The sequence below is a fragment of the Triturus cristatus genome, chromosome 7, assembly GCF_964204655.1.
Source record: "Triturus cristatus chromosome 7, aTriCri1.1, whole genome shotgun sequence".
Lineage (NCBI taxonomy): Eukaryota > Metazoa > Chordata > Amphibia > Caudata > Salamandridae > Triturus > Triturus cristatus.
The window spans coordinates 114,266,110-114,290,762 of record NC_140590.1 but is presented as its reverse complement, the minus strand read 5'-3'; the positions used below and the strand labels follow the sequence as shown (position 1 = coordinate 114,290,762).

At 43.6% G+C, this 24,653-nt stretch overlaps 1 protein-coding gene across 2 annotated transcripts in view; it reads right to left on the bottom strand.

Moving 5' to 3' along the window:
* Positions 1 to 15,657: 15,657 nt before the first annotated feature.
* Positions 15,658 to 24,653, bottom strand: part of LOC146808969 (putative G protein-coupled receptor 33) — an 80,588-nt gene continuing 71,592 nt past the window's right edge. For both annotated transcript variants that reach the window (XM_085614267.1, XM_085614268.1), the window contains one exon: positions 15,658 to 17,203. In XM_085614267.1, coding sequence (XP_085470393.1) covers positions 16,220 to 17,197 — 978 coding nt within the window. In that variant the 5' untranslated portion in view covers positions 17,198 to 17,203 and the 3' untranslated portion in view covers positions 15,658 to 16,219. The remainder of the gene's footprint in view (positions 17,204 to 24,653) is intronic.

Here is a 24,653-nt window from a genome sequence, read left to right as displayed (position 1 = left end):
GGAAAATACCATCACAGCACCGAGTGAAAAGACACAAGTATAAATCACAGATCAAAGGGGCGGACCTGTAAACTAATCATGTGCCAAAGGTGAAACACTGAACTTTGGGGCATATTTACAAGAAGGTGCTGCAGCGTGGTACCACAAACCCTCTTGGCTGAGCACCGGAATGCGACATATTTGCAAGTATATGCTGCATTCCTGTGCTCTCCCCTGCGCTGGTGCATAAACAGCTGCCATGGCCTAGCGCAGGCACCCTTGCACCATGGTGCAAGGATGCCTGCGTCATGGGTAGAATGTTTTAGTGCAGGAACACAAAAACATTCACTAAATGCATTTTCCTCTTTCAATGCATGCTATAGAATGCAGCACGCATTGAAAGAGGAAAAACCAAGGCTGACTTCACATCCCGAAATTTACAAGCATTTCCCTGACACACATAGCGATAATAAAATCCCCGCTAACCGAGGTTATCGCCGTAAGCTATCGTCAGACTTAGCTATCTTTATTAAGGGGGGTGGATTGTCGTGCTACGACCACCAGCGGATATTTAAAAGGTTTTCCCCATCGCTGCAGGAATATCGCTGGATTTCCAGCAATATTCCTGGATATCACCGCTATTGCTGGAATTTATATCGCCTTGGAGAAACGCGTTGTTAATGACGCGCTATCCAGGCGATACATTCCAACGATAGCCGGCAATAACTGAAATAGCGCTAAGCGCGCTTACCGATACTTGTCTCCGTTTGTTGGTAATATGCCTCTAAGTTAGTATCCTCAGATTGATTTTGGGGAGTTGTAGTATAGTTCACAAGTGGCCTCGTTTGAATTTCGAAAACTTTAACTCTCACATAAAATTTGTTTTTTTTTTATATTTGTATATTTGTATGTGAATCAAATAGTATATGTCGAAATGTGTACATGCTTGATGAATGATTGGTTTTGCATTTTATGTGTATTGTTTTGCAGTTGAAATAATCGAAAATGCTTGACCCGGGGTCCACAGCTTCTAATAATGATTCATTTTGAGATTTTTCCCATTGCCCCAAGATGTGCACATATGGATCCGTGCAGTGGGAGGCTCTCGAAGAAGATGCAGATGTTAGTGGAAAAGTGCCCTGGCCCACGCGCAACGCAATTTAATAAAGAAATGTCATTGCAGTAGTCGCCCTGGCATCAATCAGCATCACCCCCTGGCATCAATCAGCATCACCCCATGGCATCAATCAGCATCGAGGGGCAGACACTGTCCTGCCACAGGGACTATGGATTGTAATCTGGCTCCAAGAATTTGGAGGAGGCTTGTTCCCCACTGACTGCCACTGCAGTCTGGGGTTACTCATTGAAGAAAATTAATTTTGGTGTACAATTTGAAAACACATCTGAGTGATAGGTTTGAGTTTAGAAAAGGATCACATCATGGAAACTGTATTTTGGTGCCTCTCCCCTAGGGGGCAACATCTGTCCTTATACATGAAATAATTCCAGCTGGCACATTCATAAATCTAATCTCCTGCGTGTTTTACTAAAAAAAAACACAGCTATAACAAAAAAGGTGGGCGATTTGTTGAAGATTATTTAGGAGTCAAGTTTATTATGAAGGAGCCATTGTAGCTGAATTGCTGAATACAGATTTCGATGGCAAATACTAGCAACAAAATGATAGTTGGCGAGTGAGAAATACAGAGTGGGGTCATACACTGAACATACAAACATGCTTTCATTTGAACAGTTTCTAAATTCCCAGTAAGAGTAAGATTAGGTGATAGCAGGAGATGTCCTTCAGTCTGTAGGCATTCTCTCATCAGTATAAGGGGCACACATTGAACACACCATCATGTTTTCATATTTACAGTTTCTAAATTCCGAGTAAGATTAGGTGATAGCAGGAGATGTCCTTCAGTCAGTAGGCATTCACTCATCAGCAGGGGAGATCATGGCTGACTTGGACAGTGTGAGAGTTACTGCCCACAGGTCAGTGAGGAGAGCTCTCTATTCAATCTGTAATCCCAGAATGAGGATATGGGGCTCAAGCTAAGTGGTTCGGGACTGAAGGAAATGTTTACAATGATGTATAAAAGATTTTATGCCGAGGTGGGCATGGCTAATGTTTGAGTGATGTATGAAAGCGCAGTGCAGCAGGGTGGGCCAGAAAACCAAAATGAGGAGTTTATGGAAGGATTGTTGCTTCAGGGTCAGGCTACAGCCTGGTGTCTGGAAGAATACAAAGCGACTGATTTTCAAAAGCGATAAGGGGGATCTTGTGGCTTAGTGGACTAATGCTTCTGCTGTAGGAACCTGTGTTTGACTTCATGGTCACATGTTCTAATTCTGGCAGGTTCACACAGCCTTTCATCATTCTAAGGTCAATAAAATGAGTACCACTGAGTTAGGTAACAATAAGTAACTGCTATTCAGCGCCAAGATACCCTTCTTGGTTAACGAGCACTTTACAAACACTTATGTGCGAAGATAATGATAATAGAGGGTAGCTGATAATTTTACTTAGTGTTGACACGCAGTGGAAACTGGTGGCTCTTGTTTCTTAAATGATAGGAAGATGCCCCCCGGGGAGAGGAGGGGAGAAGATTGTGGGCAGGGATAAGGCAAATGAAGTGATGAAGTTTATGGCACTCACTTGTTTGAGAGAGAAAAGGAGTTTATAAAACACAATAATTAGAGCGTTTGAAGAATTTTTGTAATAAAAACTTTTACATTGGAAAGAGGTACCGTCCACATCTTCCTCCTCTGATGTGTGCGGTGACTCCTGTGAGGGTAGTGTTGTAGATGCAGCAGCTGTGGGGTGGAAGATATGGCCCCTGTGCCCGCAGCAGCATTCCTTTGTGCCAACACATGAGGCAGCACAGCAACTAGGAGGATCTGATGGTTTTGCAGCACAGCAGCAAGGTCACAGTGGAAGGCAGCAATGGCAGCCATGTGGGAGTCCTGCTCTTTCACTCCAGAATCTCCACGATTGTTCTGATTTCCAGCAGCTCTTTGGCCAGAGACTACTGTAGAGCATGGAGCGGAGAGTAGGTGCATCTAATGACAGCAGTGTTGTCTCGATTGAGACTGAGGGTCCCACGGACTCCCCCAAGGGTGGTTCCTCAGTCTCCATCCCCAGCTGCACCTGATCTACCAAATCCTGCTGGACTGCTACCGCAATCCGTTGCAAGGTAATCTGACCGTCCTCGGAGTCCAAGGTTCTGGGTAGGGTGTCAGGTGTTGCCTGTTGTTAGGCAGGGTATGGGGAGATGCCATAATGTTGCTGACCCTCCCTGTGTCTGGAGATAGTTTCCCAATGAAGTGCAGGAGTTCTTGGAGGGTGTCATGGTTGGTAGGATTGCATCATCGCCATCATCACTGATGTCCGGGACAGGGTGCTGGCCAGGAGGCGAGGGTTCATTTTCTTTAATGAGATGGAGAAATGCTATTGGTGATATCTTCTACACGTCAACATGGGGGATATTTACAAAGAAGTGGCAGAGTGAGGCATTGCCATCATGGATTAACTCCTCACTTCGCCACTTCAGAAACGCAAGGCTGCATCATATTTACAGGGATATGGTGCCGCCTTGCGTTTCCCCCTGCGTTGGTGCTACACTTGGCAGTGTAGGGCCAATACAGGCACACTTTCACCATAGTGCAAGGGTGTCTACGTGCAGGGAGGATTGTTTATGTGTAGGAAGGTGACCTTTCCAGCACATAAACAATCCTGCAAATGCCATTTTGTCACTTACATGTGTGCTGCTTAATGCATGGAAGTTACAAAATGTCATTGTTTTAAAGGATTGTTTATGTGCAGGAAGGGTCGCCTACCTACACATAAACAGTCCAAGGCGTTTTGTTTTTTCCATGTGTGCTGCACAAGGCAGCACACATGGAAAAAGCAAATACGATGAGAAATAAAGCATTTCTCCCGGTTACACCAAGTTAAGACCAGGTTTTCCATGGTCTTAATTTTAGGGCTGCCTCCTATTTATGCTGCCCTTGTAAATGGGTGGCAGAGTCAAAATCAATGGGTGTTGTGGTGGGGGGATTCCTTCAAATCCCTCCTACTTTAATACCTCGAAACACCTCTCAATTAAAAATCTGTCACATCATTAACTGTCGCAAATTGACTTCATATGACAATGACATATCTCCCTTCCTGCTCTTTAGATGCCTTGTCCTTCCTATTTTGAAGTCATGCCTAGATATCAACACCTCCTCATGTGCCAAAATATTCTGGTCATCCATGAAAACCTACATTTTATCTGCATCTTCTCAATTACCAACAAAATCTCCACCTTACCTTCCTTTGCAGTGTCCTGGAAAGAAATGTCTATGGCCTTTTTTCTCACCTCATTTATCATCAAAAGGCAAAAATGCATGTCAATTGACTCATTCCAAAGGGATAATCTTCAATCTCTATAAGGCACCGCTGAGGGTTCCAGAAGCCAAACAGGATTCCACCCTTAGCAATGACAACACACAATTACAAACCTAAGTGGTCACTGAAGCACATGGCCTGAGGCTCTGACAGTTTATTGAAAGTTTTTGCTTGCATCTCCCTACCAAGATTGAAAACTAACCGAACGCATGTAGCTACAACTGTTATCACAATTTTCTCTTCCCATCCAGATCCCAGGGATTATACATGAATGCCTGCCTCTTTTTCAAACAGCATGTAAAGCAGAGATCCCATAAAGCTTGTTATGAGGTGACCTTCAATCTCAGGTTCAAGCTCTTCCAACCAGCCACCAACTTTACACATCTCAGGTTAGGGTAATACATTTGAGTAAATTGCCTGAATGTCCACAAGATCTAGATTCTGCCTGCAAATCAGCTCAGCTCAGGTAACAGTGTATTTTCATTTGCAGATATGTTATTGATTTCAAAACAACAATGCTTGCTATCGCACTCCTAGAAGCCTTTCCCAAGCGCCTGGATACCCTCTCAGGTGATAAATACGCTATACAAATCACCAAACATAAAATAACATACAGCCAGGGCATGAAGTTTCAAACTCAAGATAATTTTGCATACTAGCAGCTCATATAGAGTTCCAGAAGGCCCCTATTGGTGACTAAGACATGGATGCACCTATTAGTCATGAAGCCCAGACTCCTAGGCCTTACCTCCTGGCACTAAGAATGTATACCACCAATATGGAGCGGAATTGACCATGCACGCTGCCGTACGTTATACTGAAAATAGGACCTTAATTTGCATATGCAATCAATCCTGCCACCGTCCCTGCAGGTTATTTTGAAAATTTGCTAGTGCCACCCTTGATTTGCTACTTGATTAAAATAGTTAATCTATTGCAGATCTTAATTATGGAATGAGAAATTACAGAATATATGTAAGAAAGTGGTAGTAAATATCACAGTTATATTGGCAATATTTATCAAAGTACAAATACAAGTGTACAAAATGAGGAATCCAAGAAAGGCATTTGTAGATAAATCTTCTTTCTCACCTCACTCTACTTATGACAAGCTGAGTTCTACCTTGATGAAAAGGAGTTATGCAAGAGCCAGGCTGAATCGACCTGGTGAGTCCAAGGATGAAGCCACGATACAGCTCTGGAATATGCCAGGGGTTCTTGTAGATGCTGCTCCATGGATGCTTTTATTTCTCATTGTCCCAGAATATCTGAAGGGTTTATATTAATGTATAGCTTTTCATTCGATTTGTGAGAAGACGTCCTTCATTGTAGTGTTTTGTGTTGAGAACAGTAACTTGAGGATTGTAGTGAGAGTGTGCCGTCAAGGGGTTCTGGTGACATCATAGCGACATTTATAAAGTGGATTGGTTTAAAATATCACTAGATCCCCAAGATGCCCATATTGGTCACTAATACACAAGATGCTCATCATGTATTTGTTTCATATCACTTGTTTATTTTGGGGTAGATAGCTTGAAGAGGCTTTTTTTTCAACATGCAGCTCACATTGGGCACTGATTGGAGTTTGAATGTTTAGAATTGATCTGCCTTTATAGAATACATTGTTGATACAGCAATGGGCATTAGTGAGGATCAGGGTTAGATTTAGGTGACACTGTGGCAACAGCATTTGCAGCACAAAAGTGGATTTTACATATTTTTCACATCCTGTGTGACAAGTATGTAATAACGAATCCACCTCCCAATGTGTGAAAATAAACACTGTAAACGAAGAGCACTGTCCTGTCACATTATCCCCAACACAAACATACATTTCTCAAAACATTGAAAACCTATCTGCAGTCTGTGGGAAACAATGAAAACACATGGATAACACTCAAATGCTCAAATATTTCTAAAGAGTGCTGAAATCATTTAATAAATAATGAAACATAATATGAAATGAGTAACATGTCATATGATCCTATATTCCTATCTTGTGGTTCATGATCAGCCAGGATTCAGCCTCGTGGTTCATAAATGTCACCAGAGAAACTCACTGGCAAGTTATACCCTTGTTACCTGTTATGTATTCTCTCTCTATCTATCTATTTATGAATTTGTGTTACAGTGTGTGTGTGAGTCTGTGTGTGTGAGTCTGTGTGTGTATGTGTGTGCACTAATTGTGGGCAAAGCAGTTTATAATAAAGCATAAGCATGTGAATAGGATGATAAACATCTCATCCACAGCAGAAACGAGGGAAAGTGCTAGAAGTAAGTTAACCAGTCAGGAGCCATATCAGCCAAACAAATTAGCAATAATGGTTCAAATGTAACAATTTCTCTCCAAATCCAAAGTTCTAGATGCCTATCGCAGACTGCCATGCTTTGCCATGCGTTTCAAACATAAAGACAAGAGAGTTATAGTTCCTGGAGGTCCTCTCAGATGTTCAGCAGCAGCACCCAGGCTATGATTTCAGCCACTGACCTCTGACTTTCCTAAGAGTGACTGATATTTCCAAAAGACTTGGGAAAGCTCCCAGTCTCATTCTGGGTGTCAACCTCTGATCTGAATCCAGGTAGAGATCCAGAAAGTCTATGTGGATGACCAAGACAAGGCCAATGTACTTGTCCTTCAAGTACCTACAGGAAACGTCCATCTGCTTTCAGGGCTGAGACCCAGACATCCACTAGGTCTCTCAGTTTCCCCTGGCGCAGACATTTCTAAATACAACTGAGTTAGAGCTCTCAGACAGAGACCAACAATTGTCCAGGGCATAGCCTGAGGACCTGTACATTAGCCAATACCCCAAGCAGGAGTTTATGTAATTGTGAAAGTACCAACACACCTGCAAAGTTTCCGAGACTCCTACGACCCTAACTAGACCTGCATGGAGACGAGGGTGCATGACTGAGGCACGTACCTGGCCTGTCCCCAGAGGACACCAACCTGGGGCGTTCCTCTGCCAAATTCTAGAATGCCCCACAGAAGCTCCCAGAATCCTCTTGGTTGAAAAGCTCTTGGCACCCAGGACTGAAAAATGTGCGCTGGCAATTCAAGCAGGGAAATGGCTACCATGTTCCACAAATGACAGCTTGGTTGTCCAAATAGGCTGCACTACTGATTCCACTGCAAAAACTGAACTGATTCTGACCCCTAACTTTAGGATACACAACCCCCCTTGACCCTTAATTATATAGACCATTGATACATGGATGCCTTAATCCATAGGCAATTGCAGATGACTGTCTCCACTGAGACCGTGAATTAATGACTTGACTTCCCTCACATAGCTGTCCTGACTCAACAGCATGCTCTGCGCTCTAACTCCACTGAGTCTTGACTTCAGAGAATCTTTAGCCCAGTGAAATCAGGCATGATAAAACTATTTAAAAATTACATTTGTGTTTATGGTCTTTTCATTTTTGGAGTTTATTTCATCTGTGCCTCCCTTCCTTACTTGTCTCTTTACTCATGCTACTCTGTTCCAGAGACTGGATGTCCTCCTCACTGGTCCTCTTCATCATACATTTTAATCTGTGAAGAAGCTCCAGGTTAAAGAGAAATGTCCAAAACTAGCTGTGTCAAGTTGGAGTAACCGCAAATGTTGGTCACTAACCATGACGCTTTATCCGCACCAATTTTCCCCATCATGATCCTTACTCAGAGAGCTGGCATCTCCTCATCCTCTGGTCTCTAAGGACATCTAGAGCTTCCTTGTTTCAACCCTCACTCAGTGAGCTGGTGTCTTCTCACTTCCTGGACCATGAGAACTGTTAGAGCTTCCTTCTCACAACTCATACTCAGTGAGCTGGTGTCTTCTCACTTCCTGGACCATGAGGACAGCTAGAGCTTCCTTGTTTCAACCCTTACTCAGTGAGCTGGTGTCTTCTCACTTCATGGACCATGAGGACAGCTACAGCTTCCTTGTCACAACTCTTACTCAATAAGCTAGAGTCTTCTCACTTCCTGGACCATGGCGAGGACAGCTAGGCCCTTTCACCCATCCCTCAGTCCCACTCTTCCTCCATCACACGCACCAGTCCTTCCACTTCCCACCATGCTTTGATGTGTTTTAATGACATTGTCCTCACAAACCCACTCCTAACTTCCCCCATTTCAGTATCTCTTGGACCATCTCATATAAAACGTTTTGTGTTTGCGATGTTTGAATTTATTTATTGACGCCAATGTGTAAACAAATCTTTAATGTTGATTTTTAGATTAGTTTGCAATGAAAATGTAATTAAGTGAAACATCACTGTCATCAATGGAAAATACATTTTATGGTTCAAGAATTCAGCCATTTACGGTATCAGTGATCATACTGCTGGTAGTCTTTACTGATGACAAATTCTAAACCGTGCGCCTTCTCTTAGCTTCGGGTCTCTTTCCCCCCGCTGGGGCTGTAGTGAATGTCTGGCACCAGGGAAATACCATCACAGCACAGAGGGAAAAGACACCAATATAAACCACGGATCAATGGGGCAGACGTGCAAACTCCTCATGTGCCAAAGGTCACAAACTCAGCGCTGCATGTCAGGGCTGCAAACTACTGACAGCGCATCTCGTGCACGTTTCAAAGCCCCCAAGATATAAACACAGGCATCAAACTGTACCTGCAGGTGGGTCTTGTCCTCGGAGGCCCTCCTGAGCCAGGCTGGCTGGTTAGGGGTATGCTTTCTGAAGACAAAAGGCAGTCGCGTGACAATAAATACTACTTCTGTTTGTAAGATGACTCTGTCCTTGCTCGGTATTTAAATGAGATGCTAATAGTTGAGGAAGATCTGCTGCTGAGGCAGCAGGCCAGCTTTGCTGATAAAGACTTGTCTGCACCGCTTATGACAGAGCAGGCGTTGGTGATGTTCAAGGATGTACTTGTCTCTGTTGCACCCTCATTGTGGGTACTTGCTTCTGAATTTTAAGCCACATTTCACGTTTCCTGCCACACACTAGACTAAGGATGTTCTCTGTAAGCGGTTGTTAACCTGTGGTCGGTGACCGCTTAGAAAAATACTTATAACAGATTAATAATGTGTACATAAAAAACATTTTAAAACCTTCTGTACATGTGAAGGAATTCTGAAATTGGAAGCTAAAAATTATGTTAGAATTCTCGGATTGGTTTGTGGGAGCAGAGGAAGTGCATCAAACAGGCAGTAGTATGGATGCTAGGTGGTCTAGATTGAATTTAGAAAAGCTTCTACCCTCGAATTAAAATTTAAATGTTGATATTTTTTTACATTTGTTTGTGAATTAAATAGAATATGTCAACATTTGTGTATTTGTTTGATGAATGCTTGTTTTTGCATTTTATGTGTATGGTTTTGCAGCTCAAATAATCGAAAATGCTTAACCCAGGGTCTACAGCTTCCAATAATAAGTTATTTAGAGATTTTCCATTTTGCTCGAACATTTGCTCCTACTGATCAGAGCAAAAACACTTAAGTCAGTTGCTAAGCTCTCAAAGTGTATGCAAATTGTGGTGAAAAAGGGCACTGGCACAAGCGCAACGCAATTTACACAAATAATGTCATTGCAAAAGTTGCCCTGGCATGAATCAGCATCGTCCCATGGCACTCGAGGTGCAGACATTGTCCTGCCACTGATACAATGGATTGTAATCTGGCTCCAAGAACACTAAGGAAGCTTGTTCCCCCACCGCTGCCACTGAAGGAAGGGATGCACAGATGAATGAAAGCTTGTGTGCAGAGGTGGACATGTTTCATGCCTGTGTGATGTATGAAAGAGCAGTGCAGCAGGGTGGGCCAGAAAACAAACTAAAAATGAGGAGTTTATGGAAGACATGTTGCTTCAGGACATGCGAAATCCTGGTGTCTGGAAGGATAAAAAGACACTGTCAAAATGAATAAGGGGGGATGTGGTAGCTTAGTGGACTAGTTTGTCTGCTGTGGGGGCCTGACTTCATGGTCGTAGGTTCAAATCCTGGCATGTCTACAAAAGTCTTCCATCCTTCTAAGGTCACGAAAATGAGTACCATTAGGTAACAATAAGCAACAGCTTTTCAGCACCAAGGTACCCTTCAAGGAGAATGTGTGCTTTACAAATGTTTCATTTATGTGTGAGGATAATGATAACAGATGGTAGCTGCTTATTTTACTCAGTGATGACGCACAGTGGAAACTGGTGGGTCATTGCTTGCAGATGCCCGATATTCAATGGAAACTAGAGGATTTGGAAAACAGACTGAGACGGAACAATCTTAGGGTCCTGGGAATACCGGAGGGGGCTGAAGGGTCGGACATCAGAGCCTTTATTATTAAGCTTTTTAATCAAGCATTCCCAGAGCTTGCTACATGGAATTGGCATTCCGAGATTCAGAGGGTACACCGTACTCCTTTTAAAGTCTCTAGAATTACAAGAGAAGGGGATAAGCCTAGGGCAATTTTGATATTTCTTGGCAATTTTTTACTAAGGCAGTTAATTGCAGAGAAAGCGAGACCTGATGCAAGGAGGATTTGTGATGGGCTGTCCTTCTTCGTCCGCCCAGATTTCTGCCATTCCACGGTAGAAAGGAGATGGAGACTGCGTCAGCTTATCAAACCTTTTCAGGAAAAGAAATTACAAGTATTTTTGATAAATCCTGCCCAGTTAAAAGTTATTAAGGAAGGGAAGACTTTGTACTTTGCTTCTGAGATAAAGGCGAAAGAGTTTCTTGATTGTCTGGGAAATTAGACTGTATTGTGTTAAAGAGAATTGGCCTGGGCCTGGGCGTGGTGCCCCTCATGATTTACGTAGAAGGATACATAGATGCTCTTTTTAGTTCTCTATTTTGATTCTTGATCGTTCTTTCTTTTTCTTCTATCTTCCTTAGCATGTTGGCTTCTAGGTTTTCAGGGTGGTATAGCATTCATTTCTCACTTGCGACCACTGCGTACATCACATGCTCAGACTAGGTCTGAGCGCCTCGTTAAAGGGTTGGGTACTGGGGAGGGTGTGGGGGGCTTACGGGTGTAGGGGTGGAGGGGAAGGTTCAGGGGGGGAAGCACGGGGAAGGGGGGAGGAAATAAAAAAGAGTTGTTCTGGTGTTGTAGGAGAATAGACTGTATTGATTGTTGTTGCTTTATTTGTCCTTTCGCAGTTTGTTCTGCTAAACTGTTTTTGTCCCTAGTTGGGCTTGGTATGGTAAAGATGCTTAGGAAACCATATTACTATGAATATTAAAATATGCACTGTTAATGTTAGTGGATTGAATGATTGGAAGAAGCGTCAAAGGCTGGATCATTTCGTTAAATATAATAGGTTAGATCTAATCTGTCTGCAGGAGACCCATGTGTCATGGGATAAACGACATTTGCTCAATATAAGGGGGTATGATTTGATAGCATGCTCTTCACAGACTTCTACGACCAGGGGAGTAGCATTGTTGGGCAGACCATCTTTAGGGGGAGCGAAGAGAGTCAAAAGCGACAGGTTAGGTCGCTGGGTTCTTGTAGAATTAAGCCTTGGATATACAATCTGTTCGATTTACGGGTCAAATTGTGATGATCCAGAAATCTTTGATTACCTTGAAGAAGAGTTAGCAGGTTGGCCAACCCCTTTGATTGTCTGTGGCGATCTTAATATATCTTCTGCCTGGCATAGTATGTCTAAATATATAGGACGGAAACCTAGGGTGTTTCGTGCTCTGTCCTCTCTTATAAACTCTCATGGGCTAAAAGATGTTTGGGGTGAAAAGGAGCCTCAGGACCCAGGATTTACATACTTTTCAAATCCGTTCCAAAAATATTCCAAATTAGATTACTTTTTTATCTCACAGTCCGAAATGAATAAGGTTAGTATTAAGAAACTCCCAAGATTAATTTCGGACCATAATCCTCTTATTTTATCATACAGAATAGATCTTGCAGAGAAAAAGCACACTAAATGGTCCTTTGAAAGAAGGTTATTATCAGATCAAAGGTTTCTCGAACACATAAAAAAATGGTCTGTGGAATTCTTTGACGCAAATCGCTATAGTTCCTCTAGGAATAGTGTTTGGGAAGCTTTCAAGGCAGCCTTTAGGGCGGAAACCATTAGCTGTTCGGCGAGATTAAGGAAAGAGGATACGGCAAAGGTTGACAAGCTTATGATCGATTTAGCGAAGGTTGAGGAGCTGCATATCAGGGAAATTGGCAATGGAATGGATAGGTTGGAGAGCCTAAGAAGCCTGGTGGTCATTAAAGCTGATCTGCAAAAATTGGTTATACAAAAGGCGGTTGGTGATTATCAGGCTTCAAGGGCTAAGCGGTATGAGACTGGGGAACAGGCGGGTAGGATTCTGGCATTACGTTTGAGACAGGACAGAACAAAGAATGTTATTACGAATATACATGAAGATGGTATGGTACACTCGGAGACTAAAGGCATATTAAAAGTCTTTCAAAACTTCTATCAATAGTGTAGGGAATGGGGACCTGGGGCCCTCACTTGATGTATTATCCAGGGAGGAGTTGGATAAGGACTTTACGGTCAGTGAGATTAAAGATGCCCTTCGCGAACTTGCAGCAGGGAAAGCGGTAGGCCCTGACGGAATCCCCCTAGAGGTTTATAAAAGTTTGGAATCAGAGCTACTTCCCATCTTGATAGATCTTTTTAATGGTATTCTGTGTACAGGTGTTATCCCGGATTCATGGAAGGAGACTAATATTATTATCTTTCATAAGAAGGGTAAGCCCAAGGAGAATCCGGGCTCTTACCGCCCTCTTTCACTTATAAATGCAGACACAAAACTATACTCTAAAATCTGGGCTAAAAGGCTGTGGAGGGTCATTGGCGGTCTTGTTTCCCCTTGGCAGCATGGGTTTGTGCCCGGGCGGGGCACTACGGATCATACACGTCGAGCTATAGCTTTATTCGATGCCCATGCTGCTGGAGGGAGGGAGATGGCCATGATCCTCCTCGACGCGGAGAAAGCATTTGACCGTGTAGTCTGGAAGTATTTGTGGAGCATGCTTGCCGCTAGGGGGTTTGGTCCCAAGGCTATTAAAGCTCTTCGAGCCATGTATAAAGATCCGGTGGCTAGGGTGTCGGTAATGGGAGAGAGCTCGGAGAAGATAATAATTAAGAGAGGAACGCGGCAGGGCTGTCCTTGCTCTCCGATTCTCTTTTCGTTATATATCGACCCCCTGATATACAGAATTCTGGGCAGTCCTCGGATTAGCCCTGTCATATTTAATGGCCATATAACAAAAGTGTTAGCTTATGCAGATGATTTGGCGATTCTTACTACTGATCCATACCTGGCTTTGCCCGCACTAGTGGAGTTGGCTAAGGATTTTGGCAGCAGGTCTGGGTATCTGCTTAGTGAAGGGAAGACACAGATCATTTGTACCAAGAACATTATCAAGACAGATTCCAGATATGTAGATTCAGCAGTTTACTTGGGGATCAGAATCAATGCAGATGTTGATAAGATCATTGCGGATAATTACTGCCCCCTAATGGTATCGATGGAAGCAGAACTAAAAAGGCTAGATGTTTTACATCTCTCCCTGGTGGGAAGGATAAATGCCTTTAGAATGACATTTTTTCCGAAGATCCTTTATTTGTTCCGTGCAATTCCTTTAATGCTGGAGGAAAACATGCTAAAAAACCTTGAGGTATTGTTTAATAGGTTCACTTGGCAGTACGGGAAAACCAGGCGCTCTATGAAGTTTATATCACTCCCGTTTGAGAGAGGAGGGTTGGCTCTTCCAAATCTTCGACTATACCATTTGTCCTGTCTTCTGGCGCATATGTCAATTCTGTTTCAAAGAGCCCCTAGCTCAGCTGCAGTCCAGGGTGATAGCTTGGGCCCTCCAAATATTTTTGAGCTTCTATTTGGGAAGAACGCCATAGGGCTGCTCCTGAGGGAGGTTGATTGGAGATATTATAAGAAGGTGAGGTTAAAGACAGCGATTGGGGTCTGGAGGGTTTGGAAAGCATCCCAAAAGCTGCTGGAAATTCCTAAGCTCAATTCTTATCTTCTCCTGTGGAATTCGAACCTGTTTCCGCTTCTCGGGATTAACAAGATTAGCCAGTGCTGGATTGAAAAAGGAATTAGATCTATAGGGGAAATTCTGGAGGGCGGGGCAGTTTTAGGCTTTGAAGCAGTTCAGTATAAATTTGGGATCCCCTCTAATCATTGGTTCCTGCATAGACAAGTAGCTCAAACATTGTCGGCTCTTAGACCGAGAATTTTGACAGCCACACGCTCTCCTTTGATGGATTATTTAGGTAATGGGGGAAATAAAATAAAACCTATTTATAGTCTGTTAATGGAGGGAATTCAGGACGACCTGGAGAAAGCAGAATCTACATTGGCAGCTAAAGTAGGTGATCCTGATGTGGACTTAGATTTAGCTCTTATGCTAGATAAGAAATTTCTGCGCTCATCTAATCTCCGGGCTCAGCACTATAAAACGGTGTTTAATCTCTACCTTACTCCGGCTAAGCTGTTTGCCTGGGGCGTGGTGATGAATGATAAATGCCCTAGATGTAACAAAGGCCCAGCGGATTTAATACATATGTTCCATCAGTGTGAAAAGTTATCTATTACTTTGAAGGAAATATCAATCTTTTTGGAGGGACTATTAAAATGCAGAATCGTTATATCTTCCACTCTGATGTTACTGGGAGTGGATAGAAGAATGAAACTATGTAGTACTGCGGAAGCTTTGGTTTTTATTTCCATGGCTGTTCTGCGCATACTTATTTCTGCTGGTTGGAAAGATCCTTCTCCCCCCTCATTTCAAATGTGGTTGGCAAGGTTTCTCGGGGTACATAACATGGAGTCTTGTCTATATGAATTAAAAGGTATTAAAACAAGGGAAATGGGGAGAAATATTTGGGTCCCTTTAGCTAGTTGGAGAAACCCTAGCTTGCCTAATGTTTAGCAGCTATATCCTCGGCTCCTGAATGATATAATCTGAGTGTTTTCCATTTTGTGTTTTTTCATGTTAAACAGTATTGTTTTGGATTTTTGTTGAACAGATAATTTAGTGTATTGTATACTTCTTTTTGTACGACACCAGCAAACTCAATAAAAAAATAAAAATAAAATAAAAAAAAAGGAAACTGGTGGGTCTTGTTTCTTAAATGATAGGAAGGAGAGGATATGGGAGAGGAGGAGAGAAGATTCTGGGTGAAGATAGGGCAAAGAAAGTGATGAAAGTTAAGGCACTCTCTTGTTTGGGAGAAAAAAAGGAAGTTAGAAAACAAAGTAAAAGATTGTGTTTGAAACATTTTTGCAATGAAAAATGCGACAACATTAGACTTCAAGGAATTGGGGGACTTCAAGGCATTAGGTTTATGATATATATAGGATTTAATGATAGGATAGAGAGGCGAGGCAGTGCAGATCATTAGAGAAGATATTTATGGCTTGTTTAGAGCTCAGAAGGACCTGGAATCATCTGATTGCTGGCAGAAACTCTAAATATGTGGTGGAGTCCATCAGCTGAATTGTATCCTCCTTCTGGATAGCAACGTGAGGAAAAGTCTGCCACAGGGTTCTAGTTCACATTTAGTCTATCCTCCTGAAATTGGAAGGATTGTCAGTTCCTTGCACCCTCTAAATGAGGCCCTTAGTGACAAGAAGCTGTGTGCCTTGATTCTACAAGACCTCACGCGGTGTTCGACACGGTCAACCACAGCCAACTCAAGGCACGAATCAGGGACTTGGGCATTAGTGGGATGGTATATAAATGGATTGCCTCCTTCCTGACAGTCCAGAGGAGAGGGACACACATACCAATTATTAATATTTCCAGCAGGGCAAGCTGTTGTAGGTTCTCTCTGATGCTTTTGTTGATAATTCCACTTGTATTATTTGAGACTCATCTGGTCTGTTTTGAGAAGCACTGTCAGTCAACTTCTTCATGGAAAGCAGACTCGATTAGGTACAAAAGAGAGTTTTTAAAAACTTCTTGAAAGTTTTCTCCGATGAAAATATAAAAGATGGGAGTAAAACAGGCATTGAAACATGATGCTGTGGTGGCCACCAACATACTTGCTTGTATCAGTAACTCTGGGACAGATCCTCTAAATAGAATTAAACACTGGAACAGGTGGTATGGTGTCCAACACACGAAGAATGACACAACGGAGACCATTATGACTTTAATTAATTTGCTCGACCTTGACAGGCTTCTCACATTCACCTTGAAGGCTATGATGATGTAGCAGGAAGTGATGACCATGAATGGCAAAAGAAATGCAACTAGAAACCGGATTAGGAACAGGCACAGGTGGATTTTATCTCTTCTGGCTTGTACTTCTGGAGTTTTCCAGTCATCAGAAAATAAGTAATTATTGGTACAGATGGTTTTATTCTTTTCATCTGCCCACCTGAGTTCTCGAAAGGCCAGGTATGGTGCACTTAACATGAAAGCTGTGCCCCAGATGGAATAGCAGATGATTGTAGCCCATCGGGGAGTTCTGTAATGCCTGGCCCAGACTGGGTAGACAACCAAGATGTATCGGTCCAGGCTAATGATGGTCAAGGTGAACACTGAAGCGTACATACAGAGAGACATCAGCGTGTTCACCACTTTGCACATTGCTGTGCCAAAAGGCCAGTGGAAATCCAACAAAACGAACGCTCCAAGAATTGGCATGATCATCGAGTAAGTCCAACTGGACAAAACCAAGCCGAAAAACAATACTGTGTTGACTGTCTTCTTTATCCTAAATCCCAATGTCCAAAGGAAGAGGGAGTTTCCAAAAATACCAATCAAAGTAGTGAAGAAAAAAACTATAGATGATACCAAGTTCACTGTATTCTTGTCTTTCTCCTCATAAGACAAATTCATCAAATAGTAGGTCCTATTATGATGAGCCATGATGCCCTGGGAGAGAAGAGACAAATCAGAAGAATTAGGCAGAAGGAAAAATCTTAAGGAATGGAACAAAGCACTTTTCTTCACAGTAGTTTACATTGAATTTTTTTCATCTTGAAAACATGTTCAGCTCAACTGCAACAATGAGACCATTCCTATGGTGACCTATGTGTTGTTCCACGTGGAACCTTTAGAAAAATACCACATCTCTAGAATTTGGCTGCAGGAGTGTGTTTTTTATAGCTTGTTCATAAAAGTTCTTTAAACCTGTTTTCTCTAAGTATTCTTTTTTAAAAATATGTCACTTTCTAGTGACCAACCACTCACAATAGAGAACAACCACCAATGCAATTTATTCAAAAACAAATGCTTGAAGATAATCTTTGTGGGATATAGTATATTTGCTGAAAGAAACAGGTTCGAAATGCATTGAGAGTGTTCTAAAAGCGGCAAAAGGTCAATTTACAAAATGTATCTGAAATGGCTACAATTTCCATAGGATATTATAACTAGAGCATATAATCCATCAGCAGTATTTCACCCTTCGTAGAGAAAATATTGTGGTGAAAATTCAGCTGCTGGAATCTACACTGTATACACAGTTTCCTTTAGAAATTGGAGGTTAATAGTTCATCAACAAACTCCAATCAATGGGGAACCCTCATACCCATTTATCCCTTTGAAGTTTCACATGCAGTTCTAAGCAAAATAATTACAAATTCAAATCAAAAATAATTATCAAAATAATACCTACTGTGTAATGCCAGGGAGCCTGCAATCCCTATAAAAAATCCTATCACCACTTGTGACGTTTCTAGTCACTTGTAAGAAATAAATGACATAGCCGTAAACATTCAACATATTTAAGCAAGTTTCAATCATTCAGAAATCAAGCCTCGTTTGGGCCAAATAAGACCAGAAGGGGGTCATAGGTCAGAACCTCAGTGTATCTACTTCAAAGTAATCCACAACGGGGTATATTTCTGTCATTTGTGGTGTAAGGCAGCCAGCACGTCACTTTGATGCTCTGCCCTGCATCAATGGGAAAGAGCAGGAATGCGTCATATTTATCCAATACGGCACATTCCTGTCCTTTTCCCTTGTGCTGCTGCCATTTTGGCAGCCTACCGCCAACAAGGGTGCCTCTGTTGCTGTTTTTGTACAGGAAGGTGCACCTACTGGCACAAAAACAATCCTAAAAGGATTTTTCCTCTTTCTATGTGTACAGCATACATAGAAAGAGATATTTCTCCTTGTCACACCTCTCCTGGGGAGGCATATCTCTTTGATGCATTTTGGTTGCAAGTCCTTGTAAATCTGTGAATGCATAAAAAACCATGGAAGTTGCATGGGAACACCCACCGCAAAGCCCATAGAACACCTCCCTTGCACAGAGTAATGTAACTCTTCGATCTGCTCTGCGTTGCCTTACTCCAGATTTTGGAAGACATTCCAATCCACGCAAAGTGGATTTGTTGGGCTTGAAAAATCTGAATTAGAGGTTTGCGTCACACATGTACCACGTTGCATGGTGCAAGCATGATGCAAAGCTCTCATAAATATGCCCCCAAGAGTATTGACAGTCCCAATTAATCATACAAGAACATGTATGCACCAATCTCATCAACACAATCACTTCCCTTGCCTAATTTCCCTCTTTCCTCAGGATTTTAGGGTCGACCACACACCACAACCTTCACCCCCTCTTTATTAGTAAATCCTCATTCATCCAAATTTGTCCATGTCTTCACTGAGCAGTTATCAGATTGCCTCAACATCAGTCACCAGTCACAAGCAAATAACCACATGGAAGAGGCAATGTCTTGACTAAAAGGTTCAACCCAACATACTCAGTTAACACCTTCTCCTACTACAACCCTAATGCAAATGCTACAATATAAAGCAACACAATGCACAACTGATCACCAGCTTTAACTCATCCAACCTCACATCCTGAAGGAACTTGTAGATAAACTCAAGGGCCTGAAACTCCACACCAATTTCAGAATGGTTTAACTATTGAAACTCTTCTTCTGTCTCGACTACACCTCCAACATATTCATGCCTGTACTCAAACTTGTAAACAATCCAACCCTTCCTGTCAACAAATCTCACCCATTTCTGTGTACAGCCCCTCTATGTCAACCTCGCCTCTCTCCATACAATATCCTACAACATGAACCCTTCTTATTTGTTTTGCTAGGTATCTGCTGCTTGATCCTATGTGGTCAGTTATGCACCCACCCATACAATCCATTCCCAATGTGCACTCTCATCAGCAGCCTTAATGCCACACATAAAGTCTACTTATGTACAAAGAAAGTCAAACCAAAAGTACTAAAACCAGGCTCTCAATCTTAGCAACTGCTAACTAGGACAGCTTAAATATGTGGTGGTCCATTCACTTTCTGAAACATCTACATAATATATGCAGACAGTCCATTACTATTAGATGCAATATTTAAATTGCATCTGATAGTAAAAATAGCAACGAAATGTTTAACCTTGCCTATTTTGCTTTACACAGTAAACAGGTGCATACACCTGCCCCAAGCCCTCAACTGCTATCTTGAAACTGGTGTTCTGACTTTTATTCAGGCCCTGCTGTCACCCGCCTGTGCACAGAGGCTTAGAACCGTCATTGATAATGTGAGACCCAGACCAAGCTCTGTGACTTGGTGAGGGGCACCAAATGTGTCTTCATAGTAGACTCTGGAATCCCATCCAGGTCCATGCTGCATCACATCAAGCAGTGGTGTCTTTCAATGCACCATGTTTTTCAATCTGTAGAGTAGCTGGATATTTCACTCCATGTTAGGAGGAGACAGCCTACAGGCATTTCTTGTGCAAAGATTCTCTGTCATGTGAAACCCAGAAATTTACTCTGACATCCAATGTGTATGTGCTGTGAATAAGATGCACCACAATTTGTTTCAGTCTCAAGTCCTTCTCCAACAAAGAGCTGATATGCAACCAGGCCTGGTGTCTGCCTGTCTTCTAGAGGTGTGGGGACATCACTTAAAGTCTGCACTTTTCTGCTGGATGAGCTGAAGATCTGCCTGAAGTGCCTTGAAGCCTGACTGCCTGCTGTGAGAGGGAAGGAGCATGCCTGGCCCTGTAGGAGAAGAGACTGTCCAAGAGAAGAAGTTGAGATTTGAGAAACATACAGAGAACGCTTACAATCCTAGTGAGCAAAGCGAGGAGCGACCCATGCTGTGAAGGGTTCTTCTTGGACTCTCTGAGCTGCAGTAAAGCTCTACCCAAACAAGTATTCCCCCTTGTTGCCTGTTAGTCTGCAGTAGAGTTGAGAGATGGATGCCGCCATTACCGGCATTGAGAATGAAATTCACGTAGCTGCCAAAGCAGGAAGCTCTGATTGGCCTGGAGGCTGCAACTGCCAAACACCACATTAATTTATTCGGTCTGACACCCACAGTTGCCGAATATGGGTTCTCGTCCACAACCATCCGGAAAGGCTGCCGCACAGATGTGATGTCCCTCAGAGCTGCCTATTTATTCTATGCCTGCAAACACTGTCCAGAGTAAGCCGTCACTGCACCCCTGCCAGAAACAGCCACCACTATGTGGGCAGTGATCACATATACCACACTACACTGACAACTACAAGTTAAGTTTAGACTTAGCATGCATCTGGGATATAATACTAATGTGCAGATGAGTCAGCCATTCATGCATAGGAATTTTGCTAAAGGTATAAGAAGACATTGAGCTGCACAGTTGACCATTGACAGTATTTTTTGCACCTGTTCCTAACCATTAGCTGATTTTTTATTTACAAGCCCCTGTCACCACCAAAACGTCACTTTTGTGACTTTGTGGTGGCAATAAGGGCTTCTCCTTATTTGCAAGGCAGCCTTAAGCCACTTAATGTGGCGTAATGCTGCGTTGAGAATAAGATCCCCTTTCTAGCTATCGGGCAATGGGTGTTTTGGTGGGCGTAGCACTTTACTGAGAAACGCAACTTAGGTTACAAGCCTGTATGACGTTTCTATCAATTTGAGTATTATTTTGTTCTGCTATGAGATTAAAGTACTTTCATTTTACATAAACGATAAACTGCGGGCTGTACTATACATTATTGTGTCTGTTCTTTGATGTTGAGTTCTGAGCTCTTGCCCCGCACCTTCTCCCTGGGAAGCTTGCTTCCCACTAATTTTATATTTTAGGGGCCAGATGTTCGACCATTTTTTTTCTTTTTTAAACTCTGTTTATTTAACGTAAAGAAACAGTGGTCATGTTATACAGATCTGTACCTCGTATAGTACAATTGCATCAGTTCGTCACACGTATCAGTACCTAACTTTCGTTTTATCGGGTACATTTACAATATATGCATCGCAGTTTACACTGTACAGTGGTCCTCTGGGGACGAAACAATCGGTGGTTCACACAACCCCCCCCCCGGTACACATTCCATTTAGTCCAAATTGCTAACCATTTTTTGGAACAGCCTCGTGCAACGTATACAGTTTTCTCGCGAACCATACACCAGTCCATATCTTCCTTCCATTTCTTCAGCGTAGGTGGTGCAGCGGCCCCCCATAACTGCGCTATATTGCACTTGGCAATCATCTGCCCAAGTGTGACCCATAACCTCCCTCTCACATTTAAATCCGTGGGCTCCCAAATGTTCAGAAGGCATCTCTTGGCCTCAGGCAGCAAAGGCACCCCCCACACCGTACTCATAACTTTCAGGATGTTCCGCCAATAGATCAGAACTACTGGGCACTCCCAGAGAACATGTAGGAACTCGCCCTGCATTCCACATCCCCTCCTGCATAGCCCATCCACACTGCTCCCCATTTTAATTAGTTGGGTCCCTGAGATGTAGACTCTATGTAGAATCTTTAGCTGTATTAGTTTTAATTTTGCCGATATAGCCACTTCCTTGGGTGAGGAAAGTGCCTCCTGCCATTCTTCATCGTCTATTTCCAGACCATCCCTTACCCATTTCTCCCTAAGTGCCGTGAGGGGATCAGGAGTGTGGTGGATGAGTTTTTTATACGTGAGGGATATACATTTATCTGGTAAATGCCCGTCGAGCAGTCTGTCCTCGAGCGGGGATGTCTCAGGTAGCTTCGTGCCTGGCGGGATGTTGGCCTGCAGAGCATGCTGAATCTGCGCATAGCAAAATTGTTCTGATGCTGCCATTGCGTATGTCTGTTGAAGTGCAGAAAACGTCACCACTCCATCCCACCGCCACAGGTCCCTGATATGCGAAATACCGATGAGGTCCCATTTGTCAAACCCTTTGGTTCGTCCCAGAGTCCCCAGCCGTTCCGTATCCCAGAGGGGGGTGGCCAATGTGAGTTTACTGGCCCATCCCAGCGCTTTGTTGGCCACGTGCCATGTCTGTACTCCGTGTTTCATGGGGCCTGTGAGCCTGTACCTAGTAGGTCTGGAATAAGGTGATCTCGTGAAATCACCACCAGGCAGCAACCACCTGTCCATTCCGTATGCAGGGTCATCCCCACTTCCGTACTGGCATTGGTTAATCGCAGCCATTTGCGCTGTCCAATAGTACTTCCTGATGTCTGGCAGGGCTATACCCCCATCATACCACCCCAACGTGAGCCTGCCTAGTGCTATTCGAGGTCTTTCATCCCACAATACGTCTCTCTGCAGGGACTCGACCTCCTGAAAGAAGGCTTGCGGTACCATGTCTGGGTAATTTTGGAGGGCATATAAGAATCTAGGCAATGCCATAATTTTGAACAGTGCCGCTCTCCCAAGCAGGGACAGAGGCAACTTCTTCCAGACTTCAACATCCCTTCGGAGCCTCTGCAATGGAGGCACCAGGTTTCGTTCATATCGTCTCCTGACATCGGTGGTTATGAATATACCTAGATAGCGAAAACCGTCATCCGCTACCTGAATCGTGCAGTCTCTTGGAAGAGGGGGAGCGGTTCCATGGAGCATGTAAATCGTTGACTTACTCCAGTTAGTCCAAAAACCTGAGTTTTGTCCGAAACTGGCAAAAACATCTAGTACCACTCGTAAGGAACGCGCCGGGGAGGAGAGATAGAGAAGGACGTCGTCCGTGTACAACGAGATCCTGTCCTCCCAGCCCTCAGTCCAACGGAGTCCGCAGAGGGCTACGTCACTGCGTATCCAGGCCGCGAGCGGTTCAAGGGAGAGAGCGAACAATAACGGCGACAGAGGGCAGCCCTGTCTGGTTCCTCTACCTAGTGTGAACACCTCTGACAACTTATTGTTGACCGACACTTTTGCAAGCGGTTCGGCGTATAAGAGGCGCACCCATCCTATAAACTTGGGCCCAAAACCGATCTTCTTGAGAACAGCAAAGAGGTATGCCCATTCCAGGGTGTCGAACGCCATGGTCGCGTCCAGCGAGACCACCATGGCGTCCTCCTGGATTCCGGGGCAACGCCCCAGAACTCCATGAAGGCGCCTCAGGTTGAGGGCCGTGTTGCGATGGGGCATGAAGCCCGATTGGTCAGGGTGCACTAGTTTAGTTATGATAGGCCGGAGTCTGTTGGCTAATACTTTGGCCAGTATTTTTGGTTCCGCATTAAGAAGTGATATTGGTCTATACGATGTACATTCAGCCCTCGGTTTTCCTGGTTTGGGAATTGCAACGAGTGTGGCTATGCGCTGATCCCTCGGTAATGTACCTCTCTTCTTACTATCGTAGTACATGGCCTTCAGGTATGGCACTATCTTATCTGGCTTGAGCTTGTATAGTTCAATAGGGAGGCCATTGGGCCCTAGCGCCTTGCCCACCTTAAGATCACCTATTGCTGTTATTAGTTCCTCCGACGTGAGTTCTTCCTCCATCTGTTCATGGTCTCGGTCAGTGAGGGTAGGTAGCTTAATATCTGCTAAGAATTCGGTCGAGTCGTCTTCCGTGAAGTCAGAGTTTCTCTGGTACACCTTCTCAAAGTGGTAAGCGAGTTCCCGCACTATGTTGTGTGGCTCGGTGAGGACTATCCCCGAAGCACTCCTGAGTTCAGGTACCACTCTTTGTTCCCTTTCTTTCTTATCCAGCCAAGCTATAAGATTGCCCGCTTTGTCACCCTGGTCGTATATACGCCCATCCCTGTCACGCACAAGGGTTTTAGCAGCCTCCGTAGCAATGGCTTTATATTCTGCTGCTCTGATTTGCAATTGATGGGATATATCATCGTCAGGGTCTTGCCCAATTCTCTCCTCCAGCCGCGCGCTTTCGCGCTCGATATCGGTCAGCTGCTTTTCTTTATCCTTACGTCTACCCGCCACAACTGAGATAACCTGCCCCCTAAGAACTGTCTTGAATGCCTCCCACAAAGTGGACGGTGAGTCCACCGTGCCATCATTGTCAACAAAGTATTGGTCAATTACTTTCACAAGTATTGCTCTGGTCTCTGGACCTTTTAGGTACCAGGGATTTATTGGCGCTAAGCCCCCGACTCTCTTGTCCCCTATCGTCCAATGAACC